Raw genomic sequence first — 26,690 nt, 5'->3', positions numbered from 1 at the left:
AACTTTTCTTTAATAAAATATTAAAAAATTGCATTATTACATTCATAAATCCACAAAATAAAACTTTACATAACCAAAATTAAATTGCAACATAGTAATAATAATAATAATCATATAATATAAATTAAAAAATTACATCCATAAAAATAACTATTAAATTCTTGTGGTATACAGTTCTACATTAAAAAATTATTCACATTTAATATGTAATACATAAATAAATATATTTTAAACAATGTATATATATATATATATATTATAATATATCTGTATGTATAATTTATAAATTTGTGTATAATATATATGCATAAATATATATAATTCACAATAAATGTAATTTAGTTCATCAGAAATTATATATTTATACAATTATAAAACAAGATGCTGACTTGATAACATATTTTTCAAAAATAAAATTTTAATGCTACTTAAATATGTAAGTTACCATAATTAAATTTTCTTATTTTTCAAAACACTCAGAAAAAAATATAAACTATTTATAAAATTGTAAAATTTACTTTCGTTCATATTAAAAATAGTAAATATTATTAGGTTTAAAAATATATTTTTAGTTAATAAATTTTTTGCATTTAAAATTTAAATTCATGAGAATTGAGAAATGTTTGAGTCATGTTTTGTTACTAGAAAAAATATAAATAAATAAATAAAAATATTTATTCTTTACGTTAAATTAAAATTATATTTCAAAAAAAAATAACACTGTTAATTCACTTAAATGAAAAACGTGCAAATATATCTTTTTAAATTAAATTAATAAGAACTGTTACAAAAATAATGGAATAAAAAATTGCAAAATTTTTTTCTCATTATCACATACGAGATAATTTCATATAACCTTCACATTTAGTATCAACTTTTAAATTGTATATATACAAAACAAGTGTATAGATTAAATCACTATCTCAACACACACATTTTCACATCAAAAATGCATATCTCCCTGCGTTAAGAACACTTAATGAATAATAATTAATTGAAAATTAATAATAACCCAAATTGGTCAATTTACATTGTTGCTTAAAAATTTAAGAGATATTACTAGGCATTAAATAAATCTAAATTATTCTAAGGCTATTGTTGTGTAACATTACACATTAGACTTGTAATTATACATAAAAAAAATATATATATAATAATAATAAACCACATACAAACACCCCTATATTACATATATATTTTGCAATAACCTGAGTGTATTTCATAGGTAACTATAATATAATATTATAAGAATATTAATTGGCAAATAATACCCTACATATATATTTTTCAAAAATAACACCAAATGTGTATTTATTTATACTAATTTCAACATTAAACAATATCAACCAAATAACCTAGATTAATTCAATTTCAGCTTTTGGTGCTTACTGTTGTAGAAATTTTAACTAATTGTAGTTAACTGTATTAATAAAATGGACAGTAATAATAGTAATAATAATAATAATATTAATGTACACCTAGGAATAAAACTGAATGATACATGACTACCTAAAAATTTAGGTTTTAAGACAGAAAAAATTATTTGTAAATAATAACAAAAGGAACTTAAAAAAGAAAACTCGCAACAACAACAGTAAAAATAATAATATATAATAATAAAAATATAATAATAGTAAGCAAAATAACGACTTATTATTATTAAAATGTGTTAAAAGATACTTGGTTAAAATTTTTTTTCACAAACGTAAATGTTTTTCATTAATTTTAAATTAAAATATGAAAACTGTTTCAAGTATTACAATTATTTTATAATTTTAAAGACATAATGTTATTAAATGAACAAGCAAAATTGCTGAACACAATTAGGACTTAAAAACATAATTGCTTGCCACTGTAATTTAATTCAGAAATAAGCATGTGATAAAAATAATTAAATTGATAAAGTGAATTGTATAATGGAATCCAGTATCTTTTACTAAGAGGAACAAGAAGAAGAAAATTAATTTAACAAAAAATAATATTCAATTCATAACGAGGTTATTTAAAATCATAAGAGTAAGAGCATGTTGTTTAGATATGTGTTTTGAATGTGTTTATTTTGACTCAAAAAGTTTGTTTTCAAATAAATTTTAATACTATTCACTTAATGACAACTATGCAACTTAGAAAAAGACATACCTATGAATTTAAAAACCTTGGATTGTAACATTACTATATATGTCAAAAGTAAAACTGTAGGAAGACAAAAGAAAATAATTAAATCAAAACAATAATGAAAGAGAAAGGGAAAGAGAAAAAGAAAAACATAATTAAAAATAATAATCAATAATAATTAAATTTACAATATATCAATAATATTAGTAGGAAGACATTTTGTCGATATGTAGTCACCGTATGAAACGCAATGACATTAAACTGATCATTGTAGTTATTATTGTAAAAAACGTACTAACGATCAACCATATCAATAAATATTAACAAAATGATTGACAAATTAACAAAAAAAAAAAAAGAAAAAGAAAAAAAATGGTGTTTGTAATAATAATAAAAAAATAAATATATTAAGTGCGCCAATAAAATTAAAATAATTGGGAATATATTTTGTTGAAGTTTTTTCTAATTACTGTTTGAATACTGTATAATATAATATTATACGCATATGATGAATGTTATATTTTGATAACACAAATAACAAGAGCACATAAATGAACATTGAACACAAATCATGAACAAATGCTAACTATGACTGGACTCCATTGAAAATAATTGCTCTTAAATACTGATTTTCATCAAATATTAAAAAAAAAAAAAATAATAATAATAAGCAAGGTAAAATTGTTATAAAAACTACAATAAAAAACTAATTTACAACATTACATTGGCAAGTAAAACAAAACAATGATTAATAATTTATCCTTATTAATAAATAAAACAACATATAACATTAAAGCCTATCTTCTAAAAATATTATATACACCTATTTGAGTAAAGTAGGTAGGTTTGTACATAGTTTAATTGTTAAAACATCAAGTTTTTTTTACTGCTAAATTAAATAAGTAATCAAAAAATTAAATATACAATATAAACAAAAAAAATAACTTAAACAATTCACTCCCAAAATATTTTCCACTTTTACCATACATAAGGTAAAAAGAAGTATTTAATCTGAAAGCAATTTTTTCAGAAGAGAAGATGATTTTTGGTCTGTTACATTAGTGGTTGAATTTGCACTACTAGTTCTTGGAGAGTCATTGACTGGATTCTAAAAAATAAAATTTAAATAAAAATAATTATTTGTTCATTTAAAGTGTATTTATTAACAGGCCACTCTTGGCTTGTGGTAACAAAAACTAAACAATATAATTTTTCTATTTCTACCCAATTCATGTATCTACATTAATTTTAATTATTATCTTCCATATGTAGAATTCAATATTCTGAAATTTAAGTTCAATATTTGCTTATCTTTCCAATATATTAACAGAATAAGTATGTACCAATGAATAGTAAATTAATTATAGTTGTTTTGAGTATAAACATTCTATAGCTATGAAATGGTATAAATTATTTTAATTCATTGAGGTCTACGTATCACTTGAGTTATAAAATATGTTAGAACTATATAAACATAAGCATCATCACATCGCAACTACTATTAACTTACCCTTGTAGGCATTCCTTGAGGCTGAGGTGAAGACGAACTTAATTCTGAATTTAAACTAGACCACTTGGGACTTTCATTACCACCTAGAATTTGCAATAATATTAGTAATTAGCACTAACATAAGTATTTATTAACATTATATTTCTTTTATACTTGTAGGAGACATGTCAAAATTTAAACCCAATGAATCAAGTTCTGCAGGATTAACATTTTGTCCAGGTAATAATTGGTTAGATAACCGAGTAACTCCCTGCTGTTGACTACGAACACCTACAAATGCCCGTAGCTCATTTCTAGTGAACTCTGTGACACCATTATTCCCACCTGTAATATTATAAATATTAATCTTAATCATAATGTGATTATTAATTAGATATTATTTGCAACATATTAAATGGCTTCATTTTTACCTTGAATTTGTGAATTACTAGTTGTCATATTTATATTTCTAGGTAACCGGAATTGCTGTTGCTGTTGTTGTTGCTGTTGCTGCTGTGGCTGACAATTGGCATTTGGTGGTACTTCGGTATTATAACCTACAGGACTTGTTAATACACGAGTGGCATTTCCATGATTTTGCTGCTGCTGTTGATTTATAAAATTTTGTCTCACAGAACTGTTATTGAAACCACCCGTGATCTAAAATCAAAATAATTTATCATTAAAATCACTTTAATTTGTGCAGACTAAAAATAATTAAAAATGATTTTATACCTGCAATTGAGCGTTAAGCATAGGATTCTGTTGTTGGTGTAATGTCAATCTCTGTTGAGTCCAAACCCCAGGTTGTTGTGTTTGGCTAATATAAATATTTTGTGTTTGTTGTTGCTATAATAACAATAAATCATTTAAATATTGTTGTATTATACAAAGTATTAATTATTATAAAAATTAAAAATAAGTAATAATTTACTTGGCTAACACAAGGGTTGTTAGGGTTTTGATATTGTGAATGTGGTGATGGAGACATTCTTGATGTAGTTTGTTGAACGATTTGTTGCGCTTGTGTAGTGGTTTGAGTTTGTGTAGTAGTTCCATAACTAGAAAAAAAATGTATAACATAAGCTTATAGAGTTTTAAAATTACATATCCCAACCAATATTCATGTTATTTTTTTAAAATATATTCTTTAAGTGAGGATTATACCATATATTTGTAGCTGACTAACTGGATATACTTTTATTTGTTTTTATTATATTAAACTGATGTTGGTGACAATATAACTTTGAAGACTTAATTAAACAAACCTTGCAATAGTAAACATAATTTTTAAACTATAAACATTTAATACCGTACACAATGATCTTCTTCATAAAACGAGTGTTTAACTTTAGTGTAAGAAAAGCTTTCTATAATTTAAGACTATTTATTTTACTCAACACCTATATTAGAAATTACTACTCACTTTAACATAGGGAAAGACTGTTGTGTAAGAGTAGAATATGGGGGTTGTCGGTTAGATGAAGGTGAGATCTGAGATGAATTGAGCAACACACTGCAAGGAGCAGCATAAACTGGACTTAGTTGAGATTGTGAATCAGGTACACTAGAGGAACGCTAAAAACACAATATAATGTTATAAAATATTTATCCTAAAATATTAAGTTTTTTTTATTACTTGTAATGCAACATTAGGTGGACCAGTATTATTTAACAATGAATCTATAGTTTGTAAAGCAGTAGTAGGATCTGGAGTTGGTAAAGTTGCAGCATTTGTAGTAACTACCATTATTTTTTGTTGCTGTTGTTGTTGCAAAAGTCTTTGTTTCTGTTGTTGTTGCTGAATCAACCTTTGTTTTTGTTGCTGTTGCTGCTGCAATAGTAACTGCTGTTGTTGCTGTTTTAAAAAGTAAACAGTTATTTATGATAAAATTGAAATTTTAGAACATATGGTTTAAAATTATTTAAAGTAATAATTATGTTATAATGGTATATTATACTGTTTATATAACTAACCAAAGGAGGAGTTTGAACATTCTTAGGATATGGTGACCTAGGTGATTGCTGTGGATTAAACCTGACAGTATTTTTTTGTTGTGGTTGATATGCTGGAGGCGGAATAAATTGTTGGTTTTGTGCATGATGGTTGTTTCCAGTTGGGGAACCATAGTTTAACTAAAATTTTAATATTCAATTCTATAGTTTAAGTATATTAAATAAAAATAGTCTGTCACAAATATTTACTGGTGAAGGTGATTTGACTGTAGATTCAACTTGCATCAAAGATTTTTGAATTGCGTTAACAGCCATTTTTTCATTCATTAAAGAATTGTAAGAATTTTGGTTGGTAGTGTTTTGTCCAACAGGATTGGGAACATTTGGTGTTTCTAAAACGTTGAACAAGTTTAATAATGTTGAATTATCTGCAATATTTGTTAAAAATTTTAGTATTTCAATAAAATTATGAGCTTAAAAATATCTTACCTGAAGTAACATTCATGATGTCCATAACTTCTTCTAATAGTTCTGACAATTCTGGATCTGAATTAAATGGTAATGAGTTACTATTTGATTCAGCTATATTACTCAATAAAGAACTATAGCCACTAATAGCTGAGGAGGTAACTTGTCGCATTTGTTGAATTTGAATTTGGTTTTGACTTTGGAGAGACTGAGGTTGATCCAGCATATGATTTAGGTATAAGTTATTACCACCTAGTACAAGAAAATTAATTAGTTTAACTAAAAAAGAAGTGTTCATGCTTGAATTAGTTATTTTATACATGAAAAATAAGTTTTTGTAAGTTAACATACACAAACGCGTATCAAATTTATAAATGTTACTTTAATTAAATTTATAATTAAAGCAATGATTACTTTTTTGGAGTAAAATCCGTTGGTGACTAAGTTGAGTTTGCACACTTGATGAAGTCATTGAATGTTGTCCACTGTTCATGTTCCAGCCACCAGCTTTGAAAAACAAATTAATTTACTGTCTGTTATTACTAATTTACTTAAAGAGGTTAGTTAAAAATACAAACCAGATTGTTGCTGCTGCTGTTGTTGCTGATGTTTTATAATAGTAACTAATTTGTCTTGTGGTGTAGCTGATATAACAGAAGCTGGTATAGATGGTATAGCAGTAGGAGGAGGGTCTTTGGCTAACAATGAAGCAAGCATTTTATTTCGCTCACGTAATTTACTATTGGTAACTTGAGCCTGAGAGCCACTAGGGCTAGGCATAGATTCAAGAACTGAAGGGCCTGAATTGCCGCCAGAACTATTGGTACGCTTTAATGGAGGATGATCATTTTCATCGTCAGCGCTTATACTATTACGTTTACGGCCATGGTTATGACTGTCAGGTGATGTTGGGGACAGAATACGAAAACCCATGCTATTCAGTATTAAGTCCTCATTTGAGTGTTGATCATTTTGCTACAAAAGCAAATAAAGTCAATATAGCATTATGAATTATTTTATAAAATTATACATTCAAATAAACATTTATTTTAGACTTTGGAAATAATATGAAAAATTAATCAAAAACGTGCACACACAAATTATTTTTTTGCAATAAATTACCTCAAGCATGATTCCATGCTGCCTAACATTATCATCATCTTTTAGTAATTGTTGAAGAAGATCATTTTGTTTTTTAAGCCCTGCTCGAGCTTCAACATCTTCATCTTCGCTTTTGTCACTTAATAACTGCAAGGTTTTATGAAAAATTTATTGTAGCCCAATATAACCGATTTCAGTTGATAAAATAAAAATAAAAGTTTGAATATTTTGCAGAAATTATCGTAAATATTTTTAAAATTATTTCCAAAATCATATAAAAAAAAAAAAAGAATTCTCAAAATGTTAATTTTCATACAATATAGTAATTATACACACCTTAAGCAACATATTGTTATTATTATTGCTAGTAGTAGCATTATTGGTTGATGGAGTTGATGGGGCATCATTCATGTTAGAATTACTACGAGGTGCTTGCCGTACATTAGCAGGACTTGGTGGAGTGCTATGATTAGTTGACTCATCATCTGCACTTTGGGAAGCCATATCATCTGGATTCAACAATCCTTTCAATATATTATGTTTGTTCTTTGACACATTGTTGTCTTCAGATGATCCATCAGTTCGTTTCATCAACAATGTTCGTAGCCGAGCTGATTCCATTCTATCCACACTACCACAAGAATCATAAGAGTCTTTAGGTGATGGTATGAGTGGACTGAAAGGAAATGAAGTGTATTGTGTCTGTGCCACAGGAGTGTGTGGATTGGACGATACTGTAGCAGGACTAGGCACAGGTGTAGTTTTAGATAGGGCTTCAACCGAGTTTGTAGATGGTTCAGACCATTTATTTTCTTGCAACATATCACCAAATGTTGTGCTTGGAAATAATCCGAAATCGGAAAAATTGAGATCAGTTGATGGAGTCATGTTATAGTCATTACCGAATTTAGATTCAGTTTGCAAGATTGACGTAGACTGATTATTGGCCATTAATAATAATGGATCTGTTCCATTTAATGAGGCATTTAACGGATCTGCTGCTGCACGAGCACTATTACTCTCGATCATAGCACACATTTCACTATCACTAACAAAATAAAAAATATAATAAAATAGAGTAATATTAAGCGATTTATGAAATATTGTTTTATAATATGTTGTACTATCAAATAGTAATAAATTATCATTTTAAAATGCTTAATTAATCTTATTGCTGAACATAAAAAATTTAATTGTTAATATTTATGATAATACATTTTCTAGTAAAATCTTTAAAAAAAAAAAATGAGTTAAAATTTAAAACTATTTGATATAAATATTAAATATTGATTTGACATGCATTATTCAAATTTATATAAGAAAAAAGTTACAAGTTAAAAATGTCAATTTTTTGCTTACACAATGATTGAATGTGCTGCCATTATAAAGTCCATTTCTTGATTTTCATTACTTTTGAAATATTTAGACTTAGTTTGAACTTTAACATATTTATCTTCAACTAAGTGTAACTTATAAACTGGACTTGTACCAAAACCTGCTCGACGTGTTTCTTGTAGATGGTTGGCCACTTTAATTACATCATTCTTATGACATTTATCGTGCAATAATCTACCCACTAAACAATCCTGTGAATAATATTTATGTATAGTAAACATTTTGAAAATTAATACACACACATATATATATAATCTTCTTCTGTGAGTTCCTATCCGTTCCGGATGTTGGATAACATATTGGCTATACTATTCCTGTCATATTATATATATAATAATTTCATCTAAAGCCCTGTTATTTGTTGATGATATCAAAATTTATCTTAATATTTCCTCTTTCTCTGACTGCTTCCAATTACAATCTGATCTTGACTCCTTCTGCAAGTGGACCAACGTCTTGGGCTTACACTAAATCTTAATAAATGTCACTTTATGAGGTTCAGTAGGAAGTGTGTTCCTCTTATCCATCCTTACTATCTAAATGGCTTTCCACTCAAAAGCGTTTTCGAGGTTAAAGATCTAGGTTTCTACCTAACTCCTACCCTTTCTTTTGAAAATCACATTAATACAACTATTGGTAGAGCTCTAAAAGTACTTGGTTTTATAAACCGCAACACTAGACTATTTACGTTCATCCCTTGTCTTTCGTTCCCTCTACTTCTCCCAAGTACGCTCCATTCTAGAATATGGCATAGTTGTGTGGCAACCATAATTAGCAAAAGACCAGTTACGTATTGAACGGGTTCACAAAACCGATTTCTTGCCTATGCTGCTTGTGTTCTAAATATTTCTCACCCTTTTCATGACTACAGGGTGATTCTTTTATCAAACAACACTCATTATTTCAAAAACTATTGACTTTTTAAAATATTTTCATCCTTATATTTATCAAGAAAGCCATCATCAACTTTTGATTTTTAAATGAAAACCTATACTTGAAATTTCATAAACTAAAAAAGGCTATTTTTTCAATGAATTTTCACGTTTAAATTTTCATTTTTCGTTAATCCATTTACATTTACAAGATATAGCCTCCCAAAGCTGGGTGGTGTTTGTGTGTTATAGGTGTATGTTAGGTGGTATTTACACACAAACACCATATAAGTGTTGTTTGATAAAAGAATCACCCTGTATACTTTTATTAGTTCATCCTTAAATGTTTTTACTCTTTCCTCTCGTCATTTTGATGCAGACATCCACTTTATCTCATCTTTACCAAACGGCTCTATTGATGCCTCCGATCTACTTTCTTCCATTTTTTTTTTGTATTCCTGTCTATCCAGAAACCAATCCCTATATTACGTCTCCTCTCACCGTACAAACTACAACCACAACCATCCTTTAAATTGAATGCTCCCCCTCCTTAACACAACCTAAAACTGCATTTCATTTTGTACAAAATTATATTTCTTCGTATCTTAGTTTTATTGCCACGTCCAGAATTAGGATGTTGTTAACTTCATAGCTATTTTTTAATTATGTTAATTATTAAGTTATTATTATGTTAAATTTAATATACTATCTATGTTATCTATAATTTTCACATTTATACAATTAAAAAATTTTTTCTCCATTAACTGTTATATCACCAATATGTAAATGCCGACTGGCGTCAATTCATTAAATAAATAAATACATTTTTGACATTTTGATTTTACCTTGTTTATGTGTTGAGCATAAATATCAGATACATCTTTGGTATCCAAAGCTAAAATCTTCCCGTTTTGATCAAGTTTAATTGTAAACTGCTCCAAAGGGGGACTTAAATGTTTTTCATTAAATGGCACTCGTCGTGCTATGCATAATAAGTTCTGGCTAACGCCATCTGCACTATCTTCGTCATCGACCATACCACCATTAATTTTTGTAGACGATATCTAAATAATTAAACAGTTAGTATAAAATGCTTAAATATTGTATAGAACCTATTATAATGTATTATAATTACCTGTAATGTTTCGTACTGGCTAACTCTTGTCTGTTTTTCTTCTATAGTTTGATCTTGATCTGATGGAGGTTTGATTAATAGCCGACAATTAAATTTTTTAGTAAACCTCTGATTCCAATTGTTTCCTTTAGAACCAGAGGGCGATTGCTCCATAAGAGGAGTGGTTACGTTTGAGCCCAAAGAATTGATTGACGAGTCGTAGATTAACAATGGGTTATTTAAAAGAACACCAAATTTGGTGTGATCACCGTGGTGAATAATATTATAAACACTCTTATTAAGTAATTCTTCTTTGTTATAATGTAGAAATTGTTGTATATTTTCTGTCACAAATTCTATTTGACCATCTGAATTTACAACGAATAAAAACCCGTCTAATGCCTATAAAAATATTATTTTAATAATTCAATATTTAGGACATTACAATTTATTTCTAGTGTGACATACCGAAAGTAACAAAGGCGCCAACTCTGTATTTGATATTCTAGTTGGTTTTGATGAAGATACTTCACCTTGTTGAACTGCGGCTTCTGTACTAATTAAACTTTCTGTTTGTTCAGATGAAAGTCTATGAGTCTATAAGCAACAATACCAAACGATGTTTAAAAATAATTGGTTAAAAATTGTTATATTATCAAATGTCACTATAAAAATTGTAGTTATTAAAAATGTATGATAATGTGTAGTCTATTAGTCTAAATTATATTTGTAAGTTGAATATAATACAACAAGCATTACAAATATCGTTTGCTCAAAAAGTGTAGTCAAATGTAATTGATTATTACTAATGCTAACCGGTTGGATTACCACCATGATAAGATAAATCTATAGCTTTCATTATTGTTTTTATTGTCGCATAAAAACACTCTAAAATATAATAGTATTATCACTCAACTTTGGACTTGTATAAATACAAAAAACATGAATTACATGCATCAACAATTTGAAATATGGCAAAAATATTAAAGTGAAAATTTTGTATTTTTTTACTTTAAGTAGGTATACATAAAATTGTTAAGATGTTGAATTATTTTAAAGTTTCATGGGAAGGAAATAATAAATTAGGTATTTCAAATTATTTTCTTATAGTTATTTATAATAAAGGAATATTATTAGAGGATGGTTATTTGTATTGAGAATTTAGTTTATAAGTGTTTTTCTTAAACATATGATTTATGGAGTGTTTTCTTATAAAACCAATCTTACTTTAGGACTAATGAAATTCACTGTTTTCATTTTATATAAAAGCGAATGAATGAAATAGGTACAACACTAAATTATACTTAAAATTTTAGTAATGATCAAAAGTTATGACTTGTAAATTGTAATTCATATTATTTTCTATGTATATAATTATAAATATTTACTAATATTACTATAGAATCGCCGGTCTATTCACAATATAGGGCTCAGTAAACAGTTGGGGAGAGTAAAAAATAAACTTGAATGATAAAATCTGAAGCATAACTTACAATAGAGAAAAACTTTGGAAAATACAATTAAAACAAACAAATTAATAAAATAATTGATAAAATTAAAACAAGGGGTGTAAAAAGTAAAGATTTTTGTAATTATTTCTAAACTTCAAGAATTATAGATGAAAAATAATGTTGAAATTAACATTTTATTACCTATTTTATTATGCACCGATTAGTAAGTGATAACAATATAAATAAAGATATGTCTCGATATATGGATCATCATATTTCTAAACCTCTGAAGCATGAAAAATGTTTAAGGGATGATTATTTAGTTATTTAGAAATAATAAAATAATTATAAGAAAATATATGAAATGAGTAAAATGGGAAAAAAAGAAAAAGATCGTCTTACCCCGGCACGCACCTGTTTCACAGTTTCCTGTAAAATGGCGCACTTATCAGGTTTTACAGACAAGGAATTCATTTCCGCCAAACTAGCTGAGATTAACTCGGCCAGCTCCTCGATGTAAATGTTTTCCTGTTCTCGACGACGTTTTTCATTACGGCACTTGTTTCTGAAAATAAATGATTTAATAATGTTAAAAGTTAATAGTGTTAAAAATTGCAGATTTAAGGGACGGCAACATTAGTTGCTGTCCATAAAGCGGCCAAATATTGAGATACGATTTTTATAAGTAATATTAATTAATTCGCAAACTTTGCAACAGTTGTTAAGACTTTTTAGGAAGATTATTTATAGGTAAAGAGTAAATACAGTATTCTTCTCGCATTTGATAAGTCACTTTTTTGGGGCAGAATTAAGAGATTTTTATTTTAGATATCGTTTGAATTCTACAGAAAAATACAAGACACTAATTGTTTAATTGAGCGTTTTACTACATATGGCAATTGAAATTATAGATTATTATTAAAAATAACTTACTCGTAAAGTAATATGTAAATTTAGAAACGGGATTTTGATACACTGCGTTATTTTCGAAAGCTAGCTCGAGCTAGCTACACAATATGCTCGTTGTATAACGTTATATATGTTTCATATAGTTTGAATTAGACATTTTTATTTTGAAATTTTAATTAAATTTCAATTTAAAGCTTATTTTGATTTTCTTTAGTAATTTAGGGTTTTTAGGTTATTTATCTTTAAAGTTTTTTTTTTCAAATTAAAATTTTATATTCTTACACATAAAAATAACTTTTGTATGATGTAAAAGGTTTTTGTATAATCAAAATTTATAAATGTTATTTTTCCAACGGATCAGTACGTCATAAAAATCAAAATTATGATCAACAACAGAAAATTAAGAGGATGTCAGGACACTGTTAATTGTTATTTCTCTCTGGCCCACGTTCAACATAGACAAAACGCACAAATGCAGAATCATTTTTCTATGTTTTTAAGTAATTATAGAGTAAAATCACTCATACAAAAAAGATAGAGAATAATATTTTTGAGGGAATGGCATATAGATTTGTTTAAATATAGTGTCTCAAAACAATTTAAACATTTTTTTTTTTGTTAATATTGAAAGTCGAATACAAAATAAAATATAATATCGATAATATGTCATTTCCTCAAAATAATAATTATTTATATTTTTTGTAATGGGTGATTTTATTCTAATATTATTTAAAAATATGTATAGAAAAAACGATTCTGCATAAATGCGTTTTGTCTAAGTTGAGTGTGGGCTCGAGAGAAAACAAATAGTGCACTGATATCCTCTTAAGTAAGAATAATTTATTTAGATTAGAAATCCATTAAGAGATTTAAAATTGTGCAGTCCCAGTAATTTTTTTAAATAAAAAAATTTTTTAGTTCAAAACATGTTTAAAAAAATATCCAAGTTTATTCTTTCAAATTATTATGTCATTACATTTTCGCCCATATACATAAACATATAACAAGTATGTATGCCCATTACTAATCACATAACAATCAAACTATAAGATTTTTCTATATGAATATTTCAAGGAAACTACAAATCAATATATTACCTACAGAAACCACAGGTATATTTTAAGATCAACTTTGGACCGTTAGATAGTAATTATAAGGATTATATATTAACTCGAAAAAGACAATTTTGTAAAATTATGTAAATATGTAAACACAATCTTGAATAATTAAAACATATTTTCAATTTTAATCCTCTGATTTTTCTACTAGGTACTCATAGTTAACGTGCCAATATGCACAATGCTGTCATCGCATTAATAACAAAACAAGTAATTAAAGTGATAGTTTAATAAAATAATTAAATCTGGTAAAATACCTATTGCTCATCTCAAGTGTAATGTAAATTATTTTTCTAGGGAAATAATTATTTTTAAGTTATATAGGTACCTACTCTAAAGTATTTTATATATTATTTACTATAGCATATACTATATGTAATATTTTTTTTTTAAATCTAAGAAAAAGTAAATACCTAGATAATAATTTGACTGTTTGGAAATAACTGGATACTTTTCAGACAGTAGAAAACCATTAAATTTAATTGACTACAAGTTTTTTTTTTTTTAATTTCATTAAACGTATTATAAATTTTACATATTAATAAATTATAAAAATTCAATGGATTAATTAATACCAACAATGATGATCGGCAATATTTAGTTTAAACGAAAGGTGTTGGTTTAAACATTGACATTGTAAGAAGGCATAAAAATAATAAAATAAGATTCCAATTTTTGACAGCATTTCTGTAATACCATATTATTAGGTTAGTTTTTACATTACAAATTATATTGAAAAACAATTTGCAGGGCGAGTCTTATTGATGTAATTGCATTAGTTAAAACCAATATAGAATTAAGTTGAAACTAATACAATTAGTCAAAATAAAATCATATATTACGAGGGTACGTACATTATTTTATGTCAACTAATAGTTAATAGGTGCAATTATCATTATGTAATTTTTGCTGTCAGCTTAAAATGATAACGCCAGTTATCTCCCAGTTTTTATTATAGCAATTTATTAATATTTCGTAGGTACATGGAATTGGAATATCTATTGATAAACATAAAATATTGACTACATTGACTATGTCAATTGTATATACATTAATATTCATGTAAATGGAAAATCAGCTTTAGATTGCACAATATTTTCATATGAATTTGTTACATGATATAATTATTTACACGAGAAAAATGAAACGTTTATACAATTTACAATATTATGGGAGTTGCATAATTTTTTATATAAGATGAGAAATTGACTTATTTTCTTTACAATTTGAGAACGAATATGTATTTACAACTAGATTCAAGCCCCAGTAATTAATAGCAGCACACACCGTTATTCTATAATTGATATTGTTTTTGAAATAAATCATGCATTACCTACACCAAATTAAGAACAGTGCAGTGCATAACAAATCGTTTTACTCGTATTCATAATAATATATTATGATTCTGAGTGTGTAATAAAATCACTTTTAAGTACTTTTTAACGACCGAGGTATACAATAACACGGTAATAATTGTCACGATACTTGAAGTTTAATGAGATTAATTATTCGAACGTAAATATTGTGCGGCGCCTAATTATTGTCGTACATTATTATACGGCACGGCTCCTCCAGATATTCGAGTACTTTTTGAGGAGTTGCAGTCGGTTGCTTTTGTCGATACAAATTACCTCGGAAAAATATAATAATGTTTAAAAAACAACCCTTCTCTCACTTCTCCGTTAATATCTGTCAACAATCAAAAGGGGGTTAGGTATATATTATATATGAGTATATACTTATATATACTGAAGATATATGTATATATATAATATGTAAATTAATAATAATTGCTGTGCAATATATATTTATATGACAATATTATATGCACAAACGTAATATTACAGTGTTAATTAATATACATTACATTATAATAATAATGTATGAAATCGTAAAAGGTAAACCCACGCTTTTGTGAACATAGTATGGATTCCGGCAAAAGAAGTTGTGCTGCTGCGAGGGCGGCAGGCGTTGTGTATAAATAACTCAGAGGGGAGGGAATTAATTAGGTCCTTTATAAGCCGCAATGCACACACCCCGCAAAAGACGACGACTAAATAATAAATATATATATGATATTAATGAGAGAACAATATAATATATGTATTGTATTTTATACGTATATAATATGTGTATTGTGTACAATATATACATATAAAATATATATTATACACAGCTCGGGTACACAGCATTCGAATCGGTTGTAACAGAAAATAGAAATTGTATTATGTTATATTATTATTATTTGGTCGTTGTTCCTTTGTGCTGCAGCATGTGCCGGTGTGTGCGCCGCCACCAAAGAGGGAAAACGCGTGTCCTTGACGGTGGCAGCAGTAGCGGCAGAAAGCGACTCAGCTGCTAAAATAAGTTGTGTTACGCCAAAACGATAATTAAATCTCCCCGTCAAATTCACTAACTGGCGTACAAGGTGATTCGCTAAAGAACGATGAACACCCCCACCGCCATAACCACCAAACCGCCACAGCCACAGCCACTATACCTCCAGTGCCTGACTTCTGGTAGTATTCTTCATTGTTATACATTTATATACATGTATTATTCTTATTTTAAAGGAACGTTTATAAAATAATAATAATGCTGAAGGAAATCGAAAAAGTAATCGAAACTCTTCAAATATTAATAATAATTATATAGGAACACAATGTGCCTAAAAGTCAGCATGGTATTGTTACTGTAATTTTGCTACTATAAAATATGTAGTAGCGAAGATCTAATGGACAGTAGGTACAAACAATATAATATTATAATAAAGTATTTTATCACGATGTATCCACCATTCAACAACTTATATTTGATACCTAATTTACAATTATTGGTGAACAATAACAGATAATGTAAACAAATAAATAGTTATTTTGTAATTAATAAAATAATAAATTATAATCGGAGAAAAACAAGTTGATTTTTTTAATCTTTCGAAATAGTTTTTAATTTTTAATTGATTACTTAAAAATATTTTGTTAATTCATAATTTTATAAGACATTTTTAAAATTAATTATACTTCTCCAGTTCAATCATAAAATAAAAAGAATAAAAAACAAATGTATTCAATTGAAAATTTAAATAGGAGATTAATAGTTTATCTATGTTGGTATGACAATGTTCTTTTATATTTTATATAGGTACCCTAAAATTAATCAATTTTTGATAACCGAATCTAAAATAAAAAAATAACCAGGATATTTGTATAGAACTATAATAAAAAGAAGTTTGATATTTTGTTGTAAGGTTATCACAGTTTTAGAGGTCTTTGCACTACTTGCAATCAATATCTAATGTCGTAAAATACTATAAGTTTTGTTGAATGTCAAAATGTATTAGAAAATTAATTAATAGTAAATTTATTTCATACCACAAATTATATTAAACGCATCTTATATACAGAAAATACTTTTTTTTAGAATTTAAGAAATGATCAAATTATTATAAAAAATACTAAAAAAGTAGGCCAAGGAAATAATAAAATTATCAAAATGTATAATAGATGGAGTTCGATAAAATAAGACAATCCTGTTTTGTTTTATATTATTTTTATTTGTTTGTTAATAAGTTCATACCTATTTAATATTCTATACTTCATTATTGGATAAAAAATCTTTTGAGGAGTAAAAGTATGTTATAATTTATGAAACAGTTAATTTAAAAATTCATGGTTGATACGCATATATGTTATATTATATTGTAGAAATGAGCCAACAACTTATAATATTAACAATATTTTTGAGTACTAAATAATAAACAACTTGTTTTGTACAAAATATAGTTTCTAAAATTATGAATACAATGATATATAGATATAGACTAGTTAAAAAAATAATATTATACTTACATTTGAGATTGACCCTTGGCGTCGCTTTTTTTCTTCTTTTTGGGCAACGCAGAGCTTGGGCTTGCGCCGCCGCTCATCTTAGTCCTAGACTCTTGGAGATCATATGGACCCAGTCTGTAAGATAAACAAAATAATTAAATACAATATTGTAAACTATTGAACTAACTATCTACGTTATTTAAATTCCATCGTATAAACAATTCATTCTAAATACATAAATATTAACTCATTCGAGCAATTCTCTTGATGTTTAAAAATAACTATCTAAGTTACCCATGCAATTAATTAATTTATTCGATCGACATTTTGAGTTTCCTCTCCTAATTGATTTAATTATTTCACAGACAAAATGTCATACTGTTTAAGATAGGTATTTTATAAGACATTTTTAATTAATATGCATTAGGTTTTTATAATGTATTATAACGATAACTCATTGGAATGGTAGTTAAAAATGTATGAATAATAAATAAACGAAATTACTATCGCTCTTCAAATTTAGTTTGAATTTTGTATTAAATTAATTTAAAAGTAGATAGTTAAAACTATTTAAATACAGTATAGGTTATTCAAATTATTATAGGGCATCTAACTACTTTGAAAAATTGACCATATATTTAAATTTATATAAAGTTGATTAAATACAATGTAATTAATTAAATAATAAACAATATAAATTATAAAACTCATAAGAACAAATTATTAAATTACGATCAAGAGGTTAAATGATAAAACTATAAGTAAATATTTCTTCAACATGAGAAAAGATGATTTCATAATGCTATAACGGTAATAAAGAAATTAATTAATTTTCTACATACATAATAATATGATTTAAATCAGTGTCATTATCTTTGACACATTGAAAATCATAATAAATTGGAATTATTACTACAAAAAAAAAAAAAAAATGTTTTTTTAAATTAATTAATCCTATTTACGTTATTATATTACAGTAATTATTTTGGAAATATTTAATAATACAGCATTATTATTACTTATTAGTTATTACATTATGCTGATTGTTAAACAAATAATTGGTATAAGTTGAATCTTTTAAGTAAAATAGAGACGTTATTTTTAGTCGATCGTTAAAGATAGGTCAAAGGTTGAGTCTAAATATAAAAATAATGGCATCATTCTAAATAATTTAATAATGGAATAAGATCACGAGTAAAATTATGAGTGTTGAATTACAAAAAAAGTAATATATTGAAAGATTCTGAGGTAACTATATAATATATATGAACTGAACTGATGCCTTTGGTGGACAACAATATTTATGTGTCAATTCAAAATTGACAAAAGAGATGGGTTATAAGTGCGTCATTCACGTTTATTTGATGATTTTTGATACACGAGTAAACATATATTTCAATGAATGACATAGATCCCTATAATAAAACTTATAAATAATATGTGTATGATGTCTCGCATTTCACTATTTATTTTATTGTAAAGTTATATTTATAGTAAGGATGTGATTTCTTACATGTGACCTAATCACCTCTATTGATTTATTGACTTAGTTATATAAATTACATACACTGTAGATAGATTTAAGATTGAAAGGGTTGTATCTATGGAAAAGGAATCAAATGATATTGGCTCCCTAACTATACAACCAATAAGATATATAACAGGTTTAATTTGGTCGAAAAAGTACACAAATTCGTACATTTTGTAGGTTCATCATTAGTTAAAAATATTGCGGTACCTAAATTACATGTGCTGTGTTTTGAACGCGTGTCGTGTGAAAATATAATTTATCAACAGCCAGTTGTAAAGAAGGTTAGGATTTAATTTTTTTACACAATGTACTTGTATATATATATAAATTAAAAATAATAATTATGATAATAAGGAGAAATACAATTATGGAGTCTTTTATAACAAATTAAAAATAATAAACGTAAACCGTTGTCCGTTAACGACAACACGTGAGAGGGAAGTTTAAATGACTTTCATTTACGTCATAATAAAAAATTATAATTTATACCCACTGGTGATATAATATAATATTTTATACGTGGGAAATTAGTATTCAATAGGGTTTTTAGAGTAATCGATAATATTTTTTTTTTGTGTTCAGTACAAAGGAACACTTGAGCAATCAACTAGCCCATTCATAATTGTGTTTTTTTGTATGCCAGATTATTAAAAGAAAAAAATCACAACAGAACTATATTATAGTAGAATAAATAATAATTAAACCCTGATTTCATAAAAATAACTCGCCATGTAAATGTTTTCTTTAGAGTCTATTCTTATTTGATTTTCACGAAAACAACACCGGCCAGAATGAATTATAATACTTATGAATATCGTGGGATTTTGTAGATTAAAAAAAAAAAAAAAGAATTCTGGTTAAAAAGTGAATTTTCGTGGGTGTTCGTCTCCAATATCCTAAGCAAGAGTTTTGTACAGCCATAACAGCGATTGACCTTGAACTAATTTAGAGACCATACTCAGACTATACATCGAGGTTGAGTCATATGGGATTTATTATACAGACGTGATAGTGTATGAATTTATTTTTTATTTGTTTTACTGGTAGTTTTTCTTCGTTAATACATCCTTGTGATAAAATATACAATTAAATGAAAATTAAAACGCGACACGTAAATATAAGATTATGTATGTATGTTGTAAGATTTATTCAACACGGGTAATGTTTACATTTGCTATATCTAGCGTAAACACTACGTGATATAGGTACAACCACTGCAAAATAACGATGAGAAAAATTATCTGTGCATATTGAATGATGTGTAGTATACGAATTTAAACATGTAAAACAATATTTAAATTTTCATAGGTACTCTACTAAAATAAGTATATCATTTTTTAAATACAATACAATAAATACAAAATACGAATTTTTTTTTAACATTTGGTAAGATAGACATTTTTTTATCAGTATAAGATTACCTTAGGTAAAATTATTAAAAATAGTCACAATATTATCGCTGATGACTGTTGTAGGCATTGCTAGAGTTTATATACACTACAGGGTTTCGTAACGATTACAGATTTATCGAGATTTGAAGTACTAGAGTGTCTAGAGTGTTTGACATAAATCCACAATAATACCCCACAATGCTTGAAATTAGTAATCCACCACGGGACATCAAGGGGAAAGACAATAAACCGGGAATGGCTAAAAGTAAATTAATATTCATTCACCGGTTTTTTTATCATCACAATTGTTTTTTAATAAATGAAAATAATATCTCGATTTGATAGAATTTTACTTTCACACTAATATTACATCAAACCACATTATACAAAAATAATTTTAAATAATTATTAAATACATGGAACCTTTGTGACGAGGGATTGGATGGTAATAACTAATAATAGAATGTGCGTTGGAAAACGGAAGACAATTATAACTTACGAATTGGAACAAACTTTATAGAGGTCTACGTATGGCAGAAAAATATATGGATAAAGAAGGATTATGCGGTTTTTATTATCACCTTACCCAGGGCTTCGTAATTATTATTCCTGAAGTATATGTGGTATAAAAACCTCGACTCGGAAAATGAGAATTGTGGAATACATTTAATATGAAACAATTAGTTATTTAACATACGACTAATTTTAAATGATAATATTTATTACAATCATAAAATATAATGTTGTCTATAGTAAACACTATAAATTTGATAAAATTACTTAATCATCACACGTGAATACTGCATTCACTATACAATTTAAATTAAATACGTAGGAAGCTAAAAAAAAATAAATACTTTTATCGTTATATAGGCTAGCAGACTGAACGGATAAATATTATAAATGTATTAATTTGAGATTTACAAACAATCTTTTAAATTGTAAATTATACCTACTACTTTCAGTAAAAAAATTAATTTTAATCCCCAGTATTATTTTCAGGGAATGCTATAATATAACTGTTCATTTATGTCGATTACATTGAGAGCTATTCAAGCATTTCTTGTACCGGTAAACATAGCCATAAAACGAAAATACTATATTACAATTCATGTCACTAAACAAGTTCTATGTGCATCGTCTCAGACTAGTTTTCCTAGTTAAGAAAAAAAACTTCTCATTATCAGTATAATTTACGCTATAAATACTTGTGACATGATGTTACCTACTAATATTATTTAAACACAATCGGTCATTGACGCAGCTATTGGCTCTTTTTACTGAATAAATGTTTCTTAAATAGGTTCTGACTGTTTAGGGGGTAGTTTGTGTTAAATTATTAATTAAATGTATCGGTATGATAAATATCAGCATTACTATAGTACATAATCGAGATAACTCAGTGTCATAAGAATAATGAAACTTTTATCAAACTAATCATTGTTTAACCTTAATTTAATAAAATATAGTATATATATTTAAGATGTATTCAGTATTGAACAATGATACAGTGAGAATTAATTAGATTTTAAATATTTACTTTTAACTATTTTTACATTTTGCAGCTAAATACAATTACCTCACAACGAGACCTCGAATGCTCAGTTATGGAAGTATTAATTGTCTTATTTTAAATACTCAGTAATTATAAAATAATATAGCGAGTGTATATTAATAGTTGTTTCAGTCACGATAAGAATATATATTATATAAAGTAAATCAATGACAATGAGGTTGAAAACTGATAAAGTACTATGAAGAAAAGTGTATGCCATTTAAGAATCATTATGTAATGAAAATAAAACGTGAACTTTAAAACATTTCTAAGGACCCAAAATTATTATTTTGCATCTCTGGGATTTTTTAGGGGTCGTGATAGGGTCTAAACTAAACGACTGGCAGTTTATACCACTGCTAAAATATTAGAGAAAAATAAAACAGTAAATTAATTTTTTAGTTAGAATTAGGCTCTGAAATATAATAATATTCATCCAACACATATCTAAGAGAATTATATAAACATTGTTGTGGAGTACTGGGGTGTGAAATAAATAAGATTTAATAGATTTCATAAATTCAGTTCCGACGTTCAAATTATTTTAATTAAAATACTAGCATCGTGTAATGGTTTTTGGTTCAAGAATTGTATTATCTATGTATGAAAGTTATGATTAGATACAATCGAGAATGAAAAAAGTAGCTTTTGGCTATTACATACCAATGTACCCGTATTTTTACCTACACGTGCATTATTTAAATTTCCTGATTACAAGAGTAAAACGAAATTCTAAACTCATGTCGGTTGGCACCGGTGTATACCGTATACACGACGGCAAAAAAAAAAAAAAAAAACAATTATCATGTCTGTTGGTAAAAATTTATAACACCCAAACAACTATGCGGACACGTGTGTCAGATATAAACGATGTTCATGGAGAGAAATTAAAAAACGATAAAGCTATGTAATATTATGATGATAAAATATTAGATAGGCAGATTTCTATACTACCGATTAGGAATTCCGAATAAACCGAATATAAGACAATCAACGTTTGTTCACTAGGTTTTGGGTACAAAATAAAATTTCCATCGACAAGAGAATTGCGAACTATTTAGGTGACACACTGAAACATCGAAGATGTATTATACATTAATCCCAATACTTATTAATTATCGCAAATATCTGTGCGTATCTATTAGCCAACAGAGACTTTAAGACTAAATGTACTTTGAGAAAAACCCCATTAAAGTAATAATTCATAAAACATACTCATTACTAATTACAATATAATAATATATAGTATATACAATAAAAATACGTCTTTATCAGTCTAAATTATGTATAGACGATGCGGACATGGTTGTTGTGTGTGAGCGATACATTATGTTTCTCTGTTCAACTGTTGTATTGTTAAGATTGCTGCAAAAGTTAAAAATGAAATAGGTGGAACCAAATTTATGAAATATATTCGTTACATAAGATTCTCCTATATGTATATAACAAATTATCATCATCACTCTCACAAGCAAAATCCTGGCTAGTATTTTGTTTATCGCCATTTCTGATAATTTGAATATTTGATATCCATAATATCAGAAGCCACAACTATATATTTCAAAGCAAAGGGACCCCTCCCCCCACCACCACCCGGTTTGCGCAGGCGGTTTATCCGTTTATCAGGCACTGTTTATGATATAATAATATTATAACACTATTATAATATATCATTACAACAAAAAAGTAAAAATGAGTAGTGTACGCGGGAAGCATACTGTCTATGCGATTAATTTCATTGTCGAGGGGGCCCGTCCATGGGGTCGCGCGCGTTTTGCCGAAATGATAATAACGTTGCGGCAGCGGTACACGGTTCAGTTGACGTGGTTTTTTGTCTACTGTCTATACTACGACGATTGCAAACGATAAACTGAATGCGCCGACTGTCGTCTGTGCCGTTCATTATTATCCTTCCATCCGGACACAGGAATATGGTATCTGGGACAAGATGGCGAACGTATTTTTATCGAAAATTTCGTCGTTAACCGATACATTTTGAACCCGGATTGTTGTCAGCCGACAATATGTATGTAATGGTGGCGTTATTTTAATTTATTATTTTAAATGAAATTCTATAAAATGAATCTAGTGACTGACTGGCATACGGTTAGATATTATACATGTAAATTATAATAGCATAATATTATTATTATTTTTTTATTGAGATAAGCCATCTACACGAAAAATGCACATAACAAGAATATTTAATAAATTACATAAATATAGACCTAAATTTTATGCATGATTCACACAGATTTTCCAAATTACTTTTGCGATCGTTTAATATAGTAGGTAAAATGATTATATAATTTAATACAGCATGTCGTCGGTAGTGATGAGCGCTCAATACAGCTTAGTTTATCGTAGAGAAAAGTACACAAAAATATTATTTACATAATGCTGGTACCTACGACCTATAATACTAATAAAATTAAGAGCGTTTAAAGTTTTAAATTACAATTATAGAACTATGGTATTTTTGCAGAGTACAGTAAGAGAAATAGGCTTTCAAAACGAAATTTTAGATTCTCTCTGTACCCCACATCAAACAGGATTTCCATTCGATACTATTATTCAATCCCTAAAATTGTATGTAGTAGGACACACATTGTGTAGTACGAAAAACGCAGTGTGCGGTACGAAATTTAAAAGTGTGTTATTCACATTAAACCTTTATAATAATATTCTATAAAATTTTAAAATAACAATATTAATACAGGAGATCAGAAAGTTCTTCGACCACAAAGAATAAAAAATAAACTATAATTTACATAAAAATTTTTTTTTCAACAAAAATTCTATTTTACAAATTTTTTTTTAAAGAACCTTTAAATTTATTAAATAGAAGTTCTACTTTATTTAAATAAAATAATTTATTGTAAATACATATTAATATTAATTGATAGGAACTATGTATAATTTAGATTTGACTGATTTGGGACTAGGTATGTGTGTAGTACGAACATTTGGATATTTTAGGGACTGCAGTATTATTTATTCAACTGCATATCCAAGAAAACGTGCAAATGCCACAGTGTAATCCTTAAACCCAATCATAATGGTATCGCCGGTGCCGCTATGAATTCTCGCGGCAGTCATTGCAAGCGGTCAAAAAAATGCGTGTGAAATGCGATGACACAGAAATGGCAACGGCGACATTTCGAAACGGTTTTTCATTATTGCGACGCGTGTTAACGGCGCAGCTCTAACTCTTTCATTGTTTATGAACATAATATAATTACTGCGAACAATTCGCCAGAGCCGGGTCAGTTTTACGCGTCGTGGAATCGTTGCGGACCGTGGCAACAGCACACGCACAAATATCATAATATCGTAGGTGAGTCGGTGGTGATGGCGGTGATGATGGTGGAGGGTATAGCAACTACACAATATTATATTGTTATTATAAGTATATTATTGGCGTAGTTACACCGCCGCCGCCGCGGTGTGGTGCGTAGAGGCCACGGGCGATTCATGGTCATTCCCGTATAGGTTCGCGAACGCTCGCGCAGCACGCACGGTGTATACAGCGTATTACTTTCCCACTTCCTACGACGGCGGCCCCGACGACGACGACGACCACGACCACCGCCACCACCTCCACCCGACTATCGACGCCAGCACCGCCGCACATACGTTTACACAATGCGGATCACCGGGGCCTATGCCGTCCGTCATTCTGTCTCGCTCGCTACCGTCTACCAGCGGACCGGCCGCGATCCTCTCTCACTCTAGCGACAGCGCGTAACAAACGTGGTCGCTCGCACACGATGAGAACACGCAAACGTTGGTCGTCACACACACACACACGCACGCGTGTACGCACAAATGGAATACTATTATATTATTATTATCAATGTTATAACGGCGAGAGAAATAATAGCCATCGAATATAATACTATTATGATGTGAAAATAATATAATATATTATAATATGAAACGCCACCACTCGGCTACCAAACAGCAAGCAGACCAACTGATAAAACATAAAACAGTGTGTGCGTAATAATAATGATATTACGTATAATTTATTATGATAATATAATATTTAAACGGCGACGACATGTGGGTAGACCGTCGAGCAGCAACGTCGGTGGTTGCGACGGGTGGAGAGGAAAGCGGGGAGGGATAGTATAAAGTGGAGGAGGTGGTGGAGGGGTCAATATTGAACGTAATAATATGAATATAATATACTTATATAATATATAATATGATAATACGTAGTGTGAGATGAGACAGAAAAAAAACGTTTCGCTAAATTCAGTGTTGCCAAGTTTTAAATAATGTAATGGTTATTTTTTTGTGCGAGTGACGAACTCTCGAGCACGATGCGTCTCGGCGGTGTTATTTTATTTATTATTAATCATCCATCGTCGACACGATTGTGTTGGAAGA

The 26,690-nt window shown here is 28.0% G+C and overlaps 1 protein-coding gene across 9 annotated transcripts in view; it reads right to left on the bottom strand.

Moving 5' to 3' along the window:
- Positions 1–3,103: 3,103 nt before the first annotated feature.
- Positions 3,104–26,690, bottom strand: part of tai (basic helix-loop-helix family member taiman) — a 49,495-nt gene continuing 25,908 nt past the window's right edge. For 3 of the 9 annotated variants that reach the window (XM_015513330.2, XM_089216604.1, XM_089216608.1), the window contains exons 2-22: positions 17,840–17,953; positions 12,364–12,526; positions 10,979–11,107; positions 10,532–10,912; positions 10,242–10,460; positions 8,489–8,715; positions 7,466–8,177; positions 7,151–7,276; positions 6,607–7,003; positions 6,443–6,535; positions 6,050–6,280; positions 5,810–5,988; positions 5,582–5,740; positions 5,244–5,462; positions 5,031–5,182; positions 4,539–4,665; positions 4,340–4,453; positions 4,036–4,264; positions 3,779–3,949; positions 3,626–3,708; positions 3,104–3,223 (exon numbers count right to left, since the gene is read on the bottom strand). In XM_015513330.2, the coding sequence (XP_015368816.2) occupies positions 3,122–3,223; positions 3,626–3,708; positions 3,779–3,949; positions 4,036–4,264; positions 4,340–4,453; positions 4,539–4,665; positions 5,031–5,182; positions 5,244–5,462; positions 5,582–5,740; positions 5,810–5,988; positions 6,050–6,280; positions 6,443–6,535; positions 6,607–7,003; positions 7,151–7,276; positions 7,466–8,177; positions 8,489–8,715; positions 10,242–10,460; positions 10,532–10,912; positions 10,979–11,107; positions 12,364–12,526; positions 17,840–17,916 (4,290 nt within the window). In that variant the 5' untranslated portion in view covers positions 17,917–17,953 and the 3' untranslated portion in view covers positions 3,104–3,121. Of the gene's footprint in view, positions 3,224–3,625; positions 3,709–3,778; positions 3,950–4,035; positions 4,265–4,339; positions 4,454–4,538; positions 4,666–5,030; positions 5,183–5,243; positions 5,463–5,581; positions 5,741–5,809; positions 5,989–6,049; positions 6,281–6,442; positions 6,536–6,606; positions 7,004–7,150; positions 7,277–7,465; positions 8,178–8,488; positions 8,716–10,241; positions 10,461–10,531; positions 10,913–10,978; positions 11,108–12,363; positions 12,527–15,325; positions 15,367–15,424; positions 15,678–17,839; positions 17,954–26,690 lie in introns of those variants that run through there. The other 6 variants (XM_015513334.2, XM_015513335.2, XM_089216605.1 and 3 more) reach the window with 6 other exon arrangements.

This window comes from Diuraphis noxia, unplaced genomic scaffold, assembly GCF_037042655.1.
Source record: "Diuraphis noxia isolate RWA-SAM2 unplaced genomic scaffold, SU_Dnox_SAM2 contig0001, whole genome shotgun sequence".
Lineage (NCBI taxonomy): Eukaryota > Metazoa > Arthropoda > Insecta > Hemiptera > Aphididae > Diuraphis > Diuraphis noxia.
Note: the sequence above shows the minus strand (reverse complement) of the source record. Positions and strands in the feature narration are given on the sequence as shown.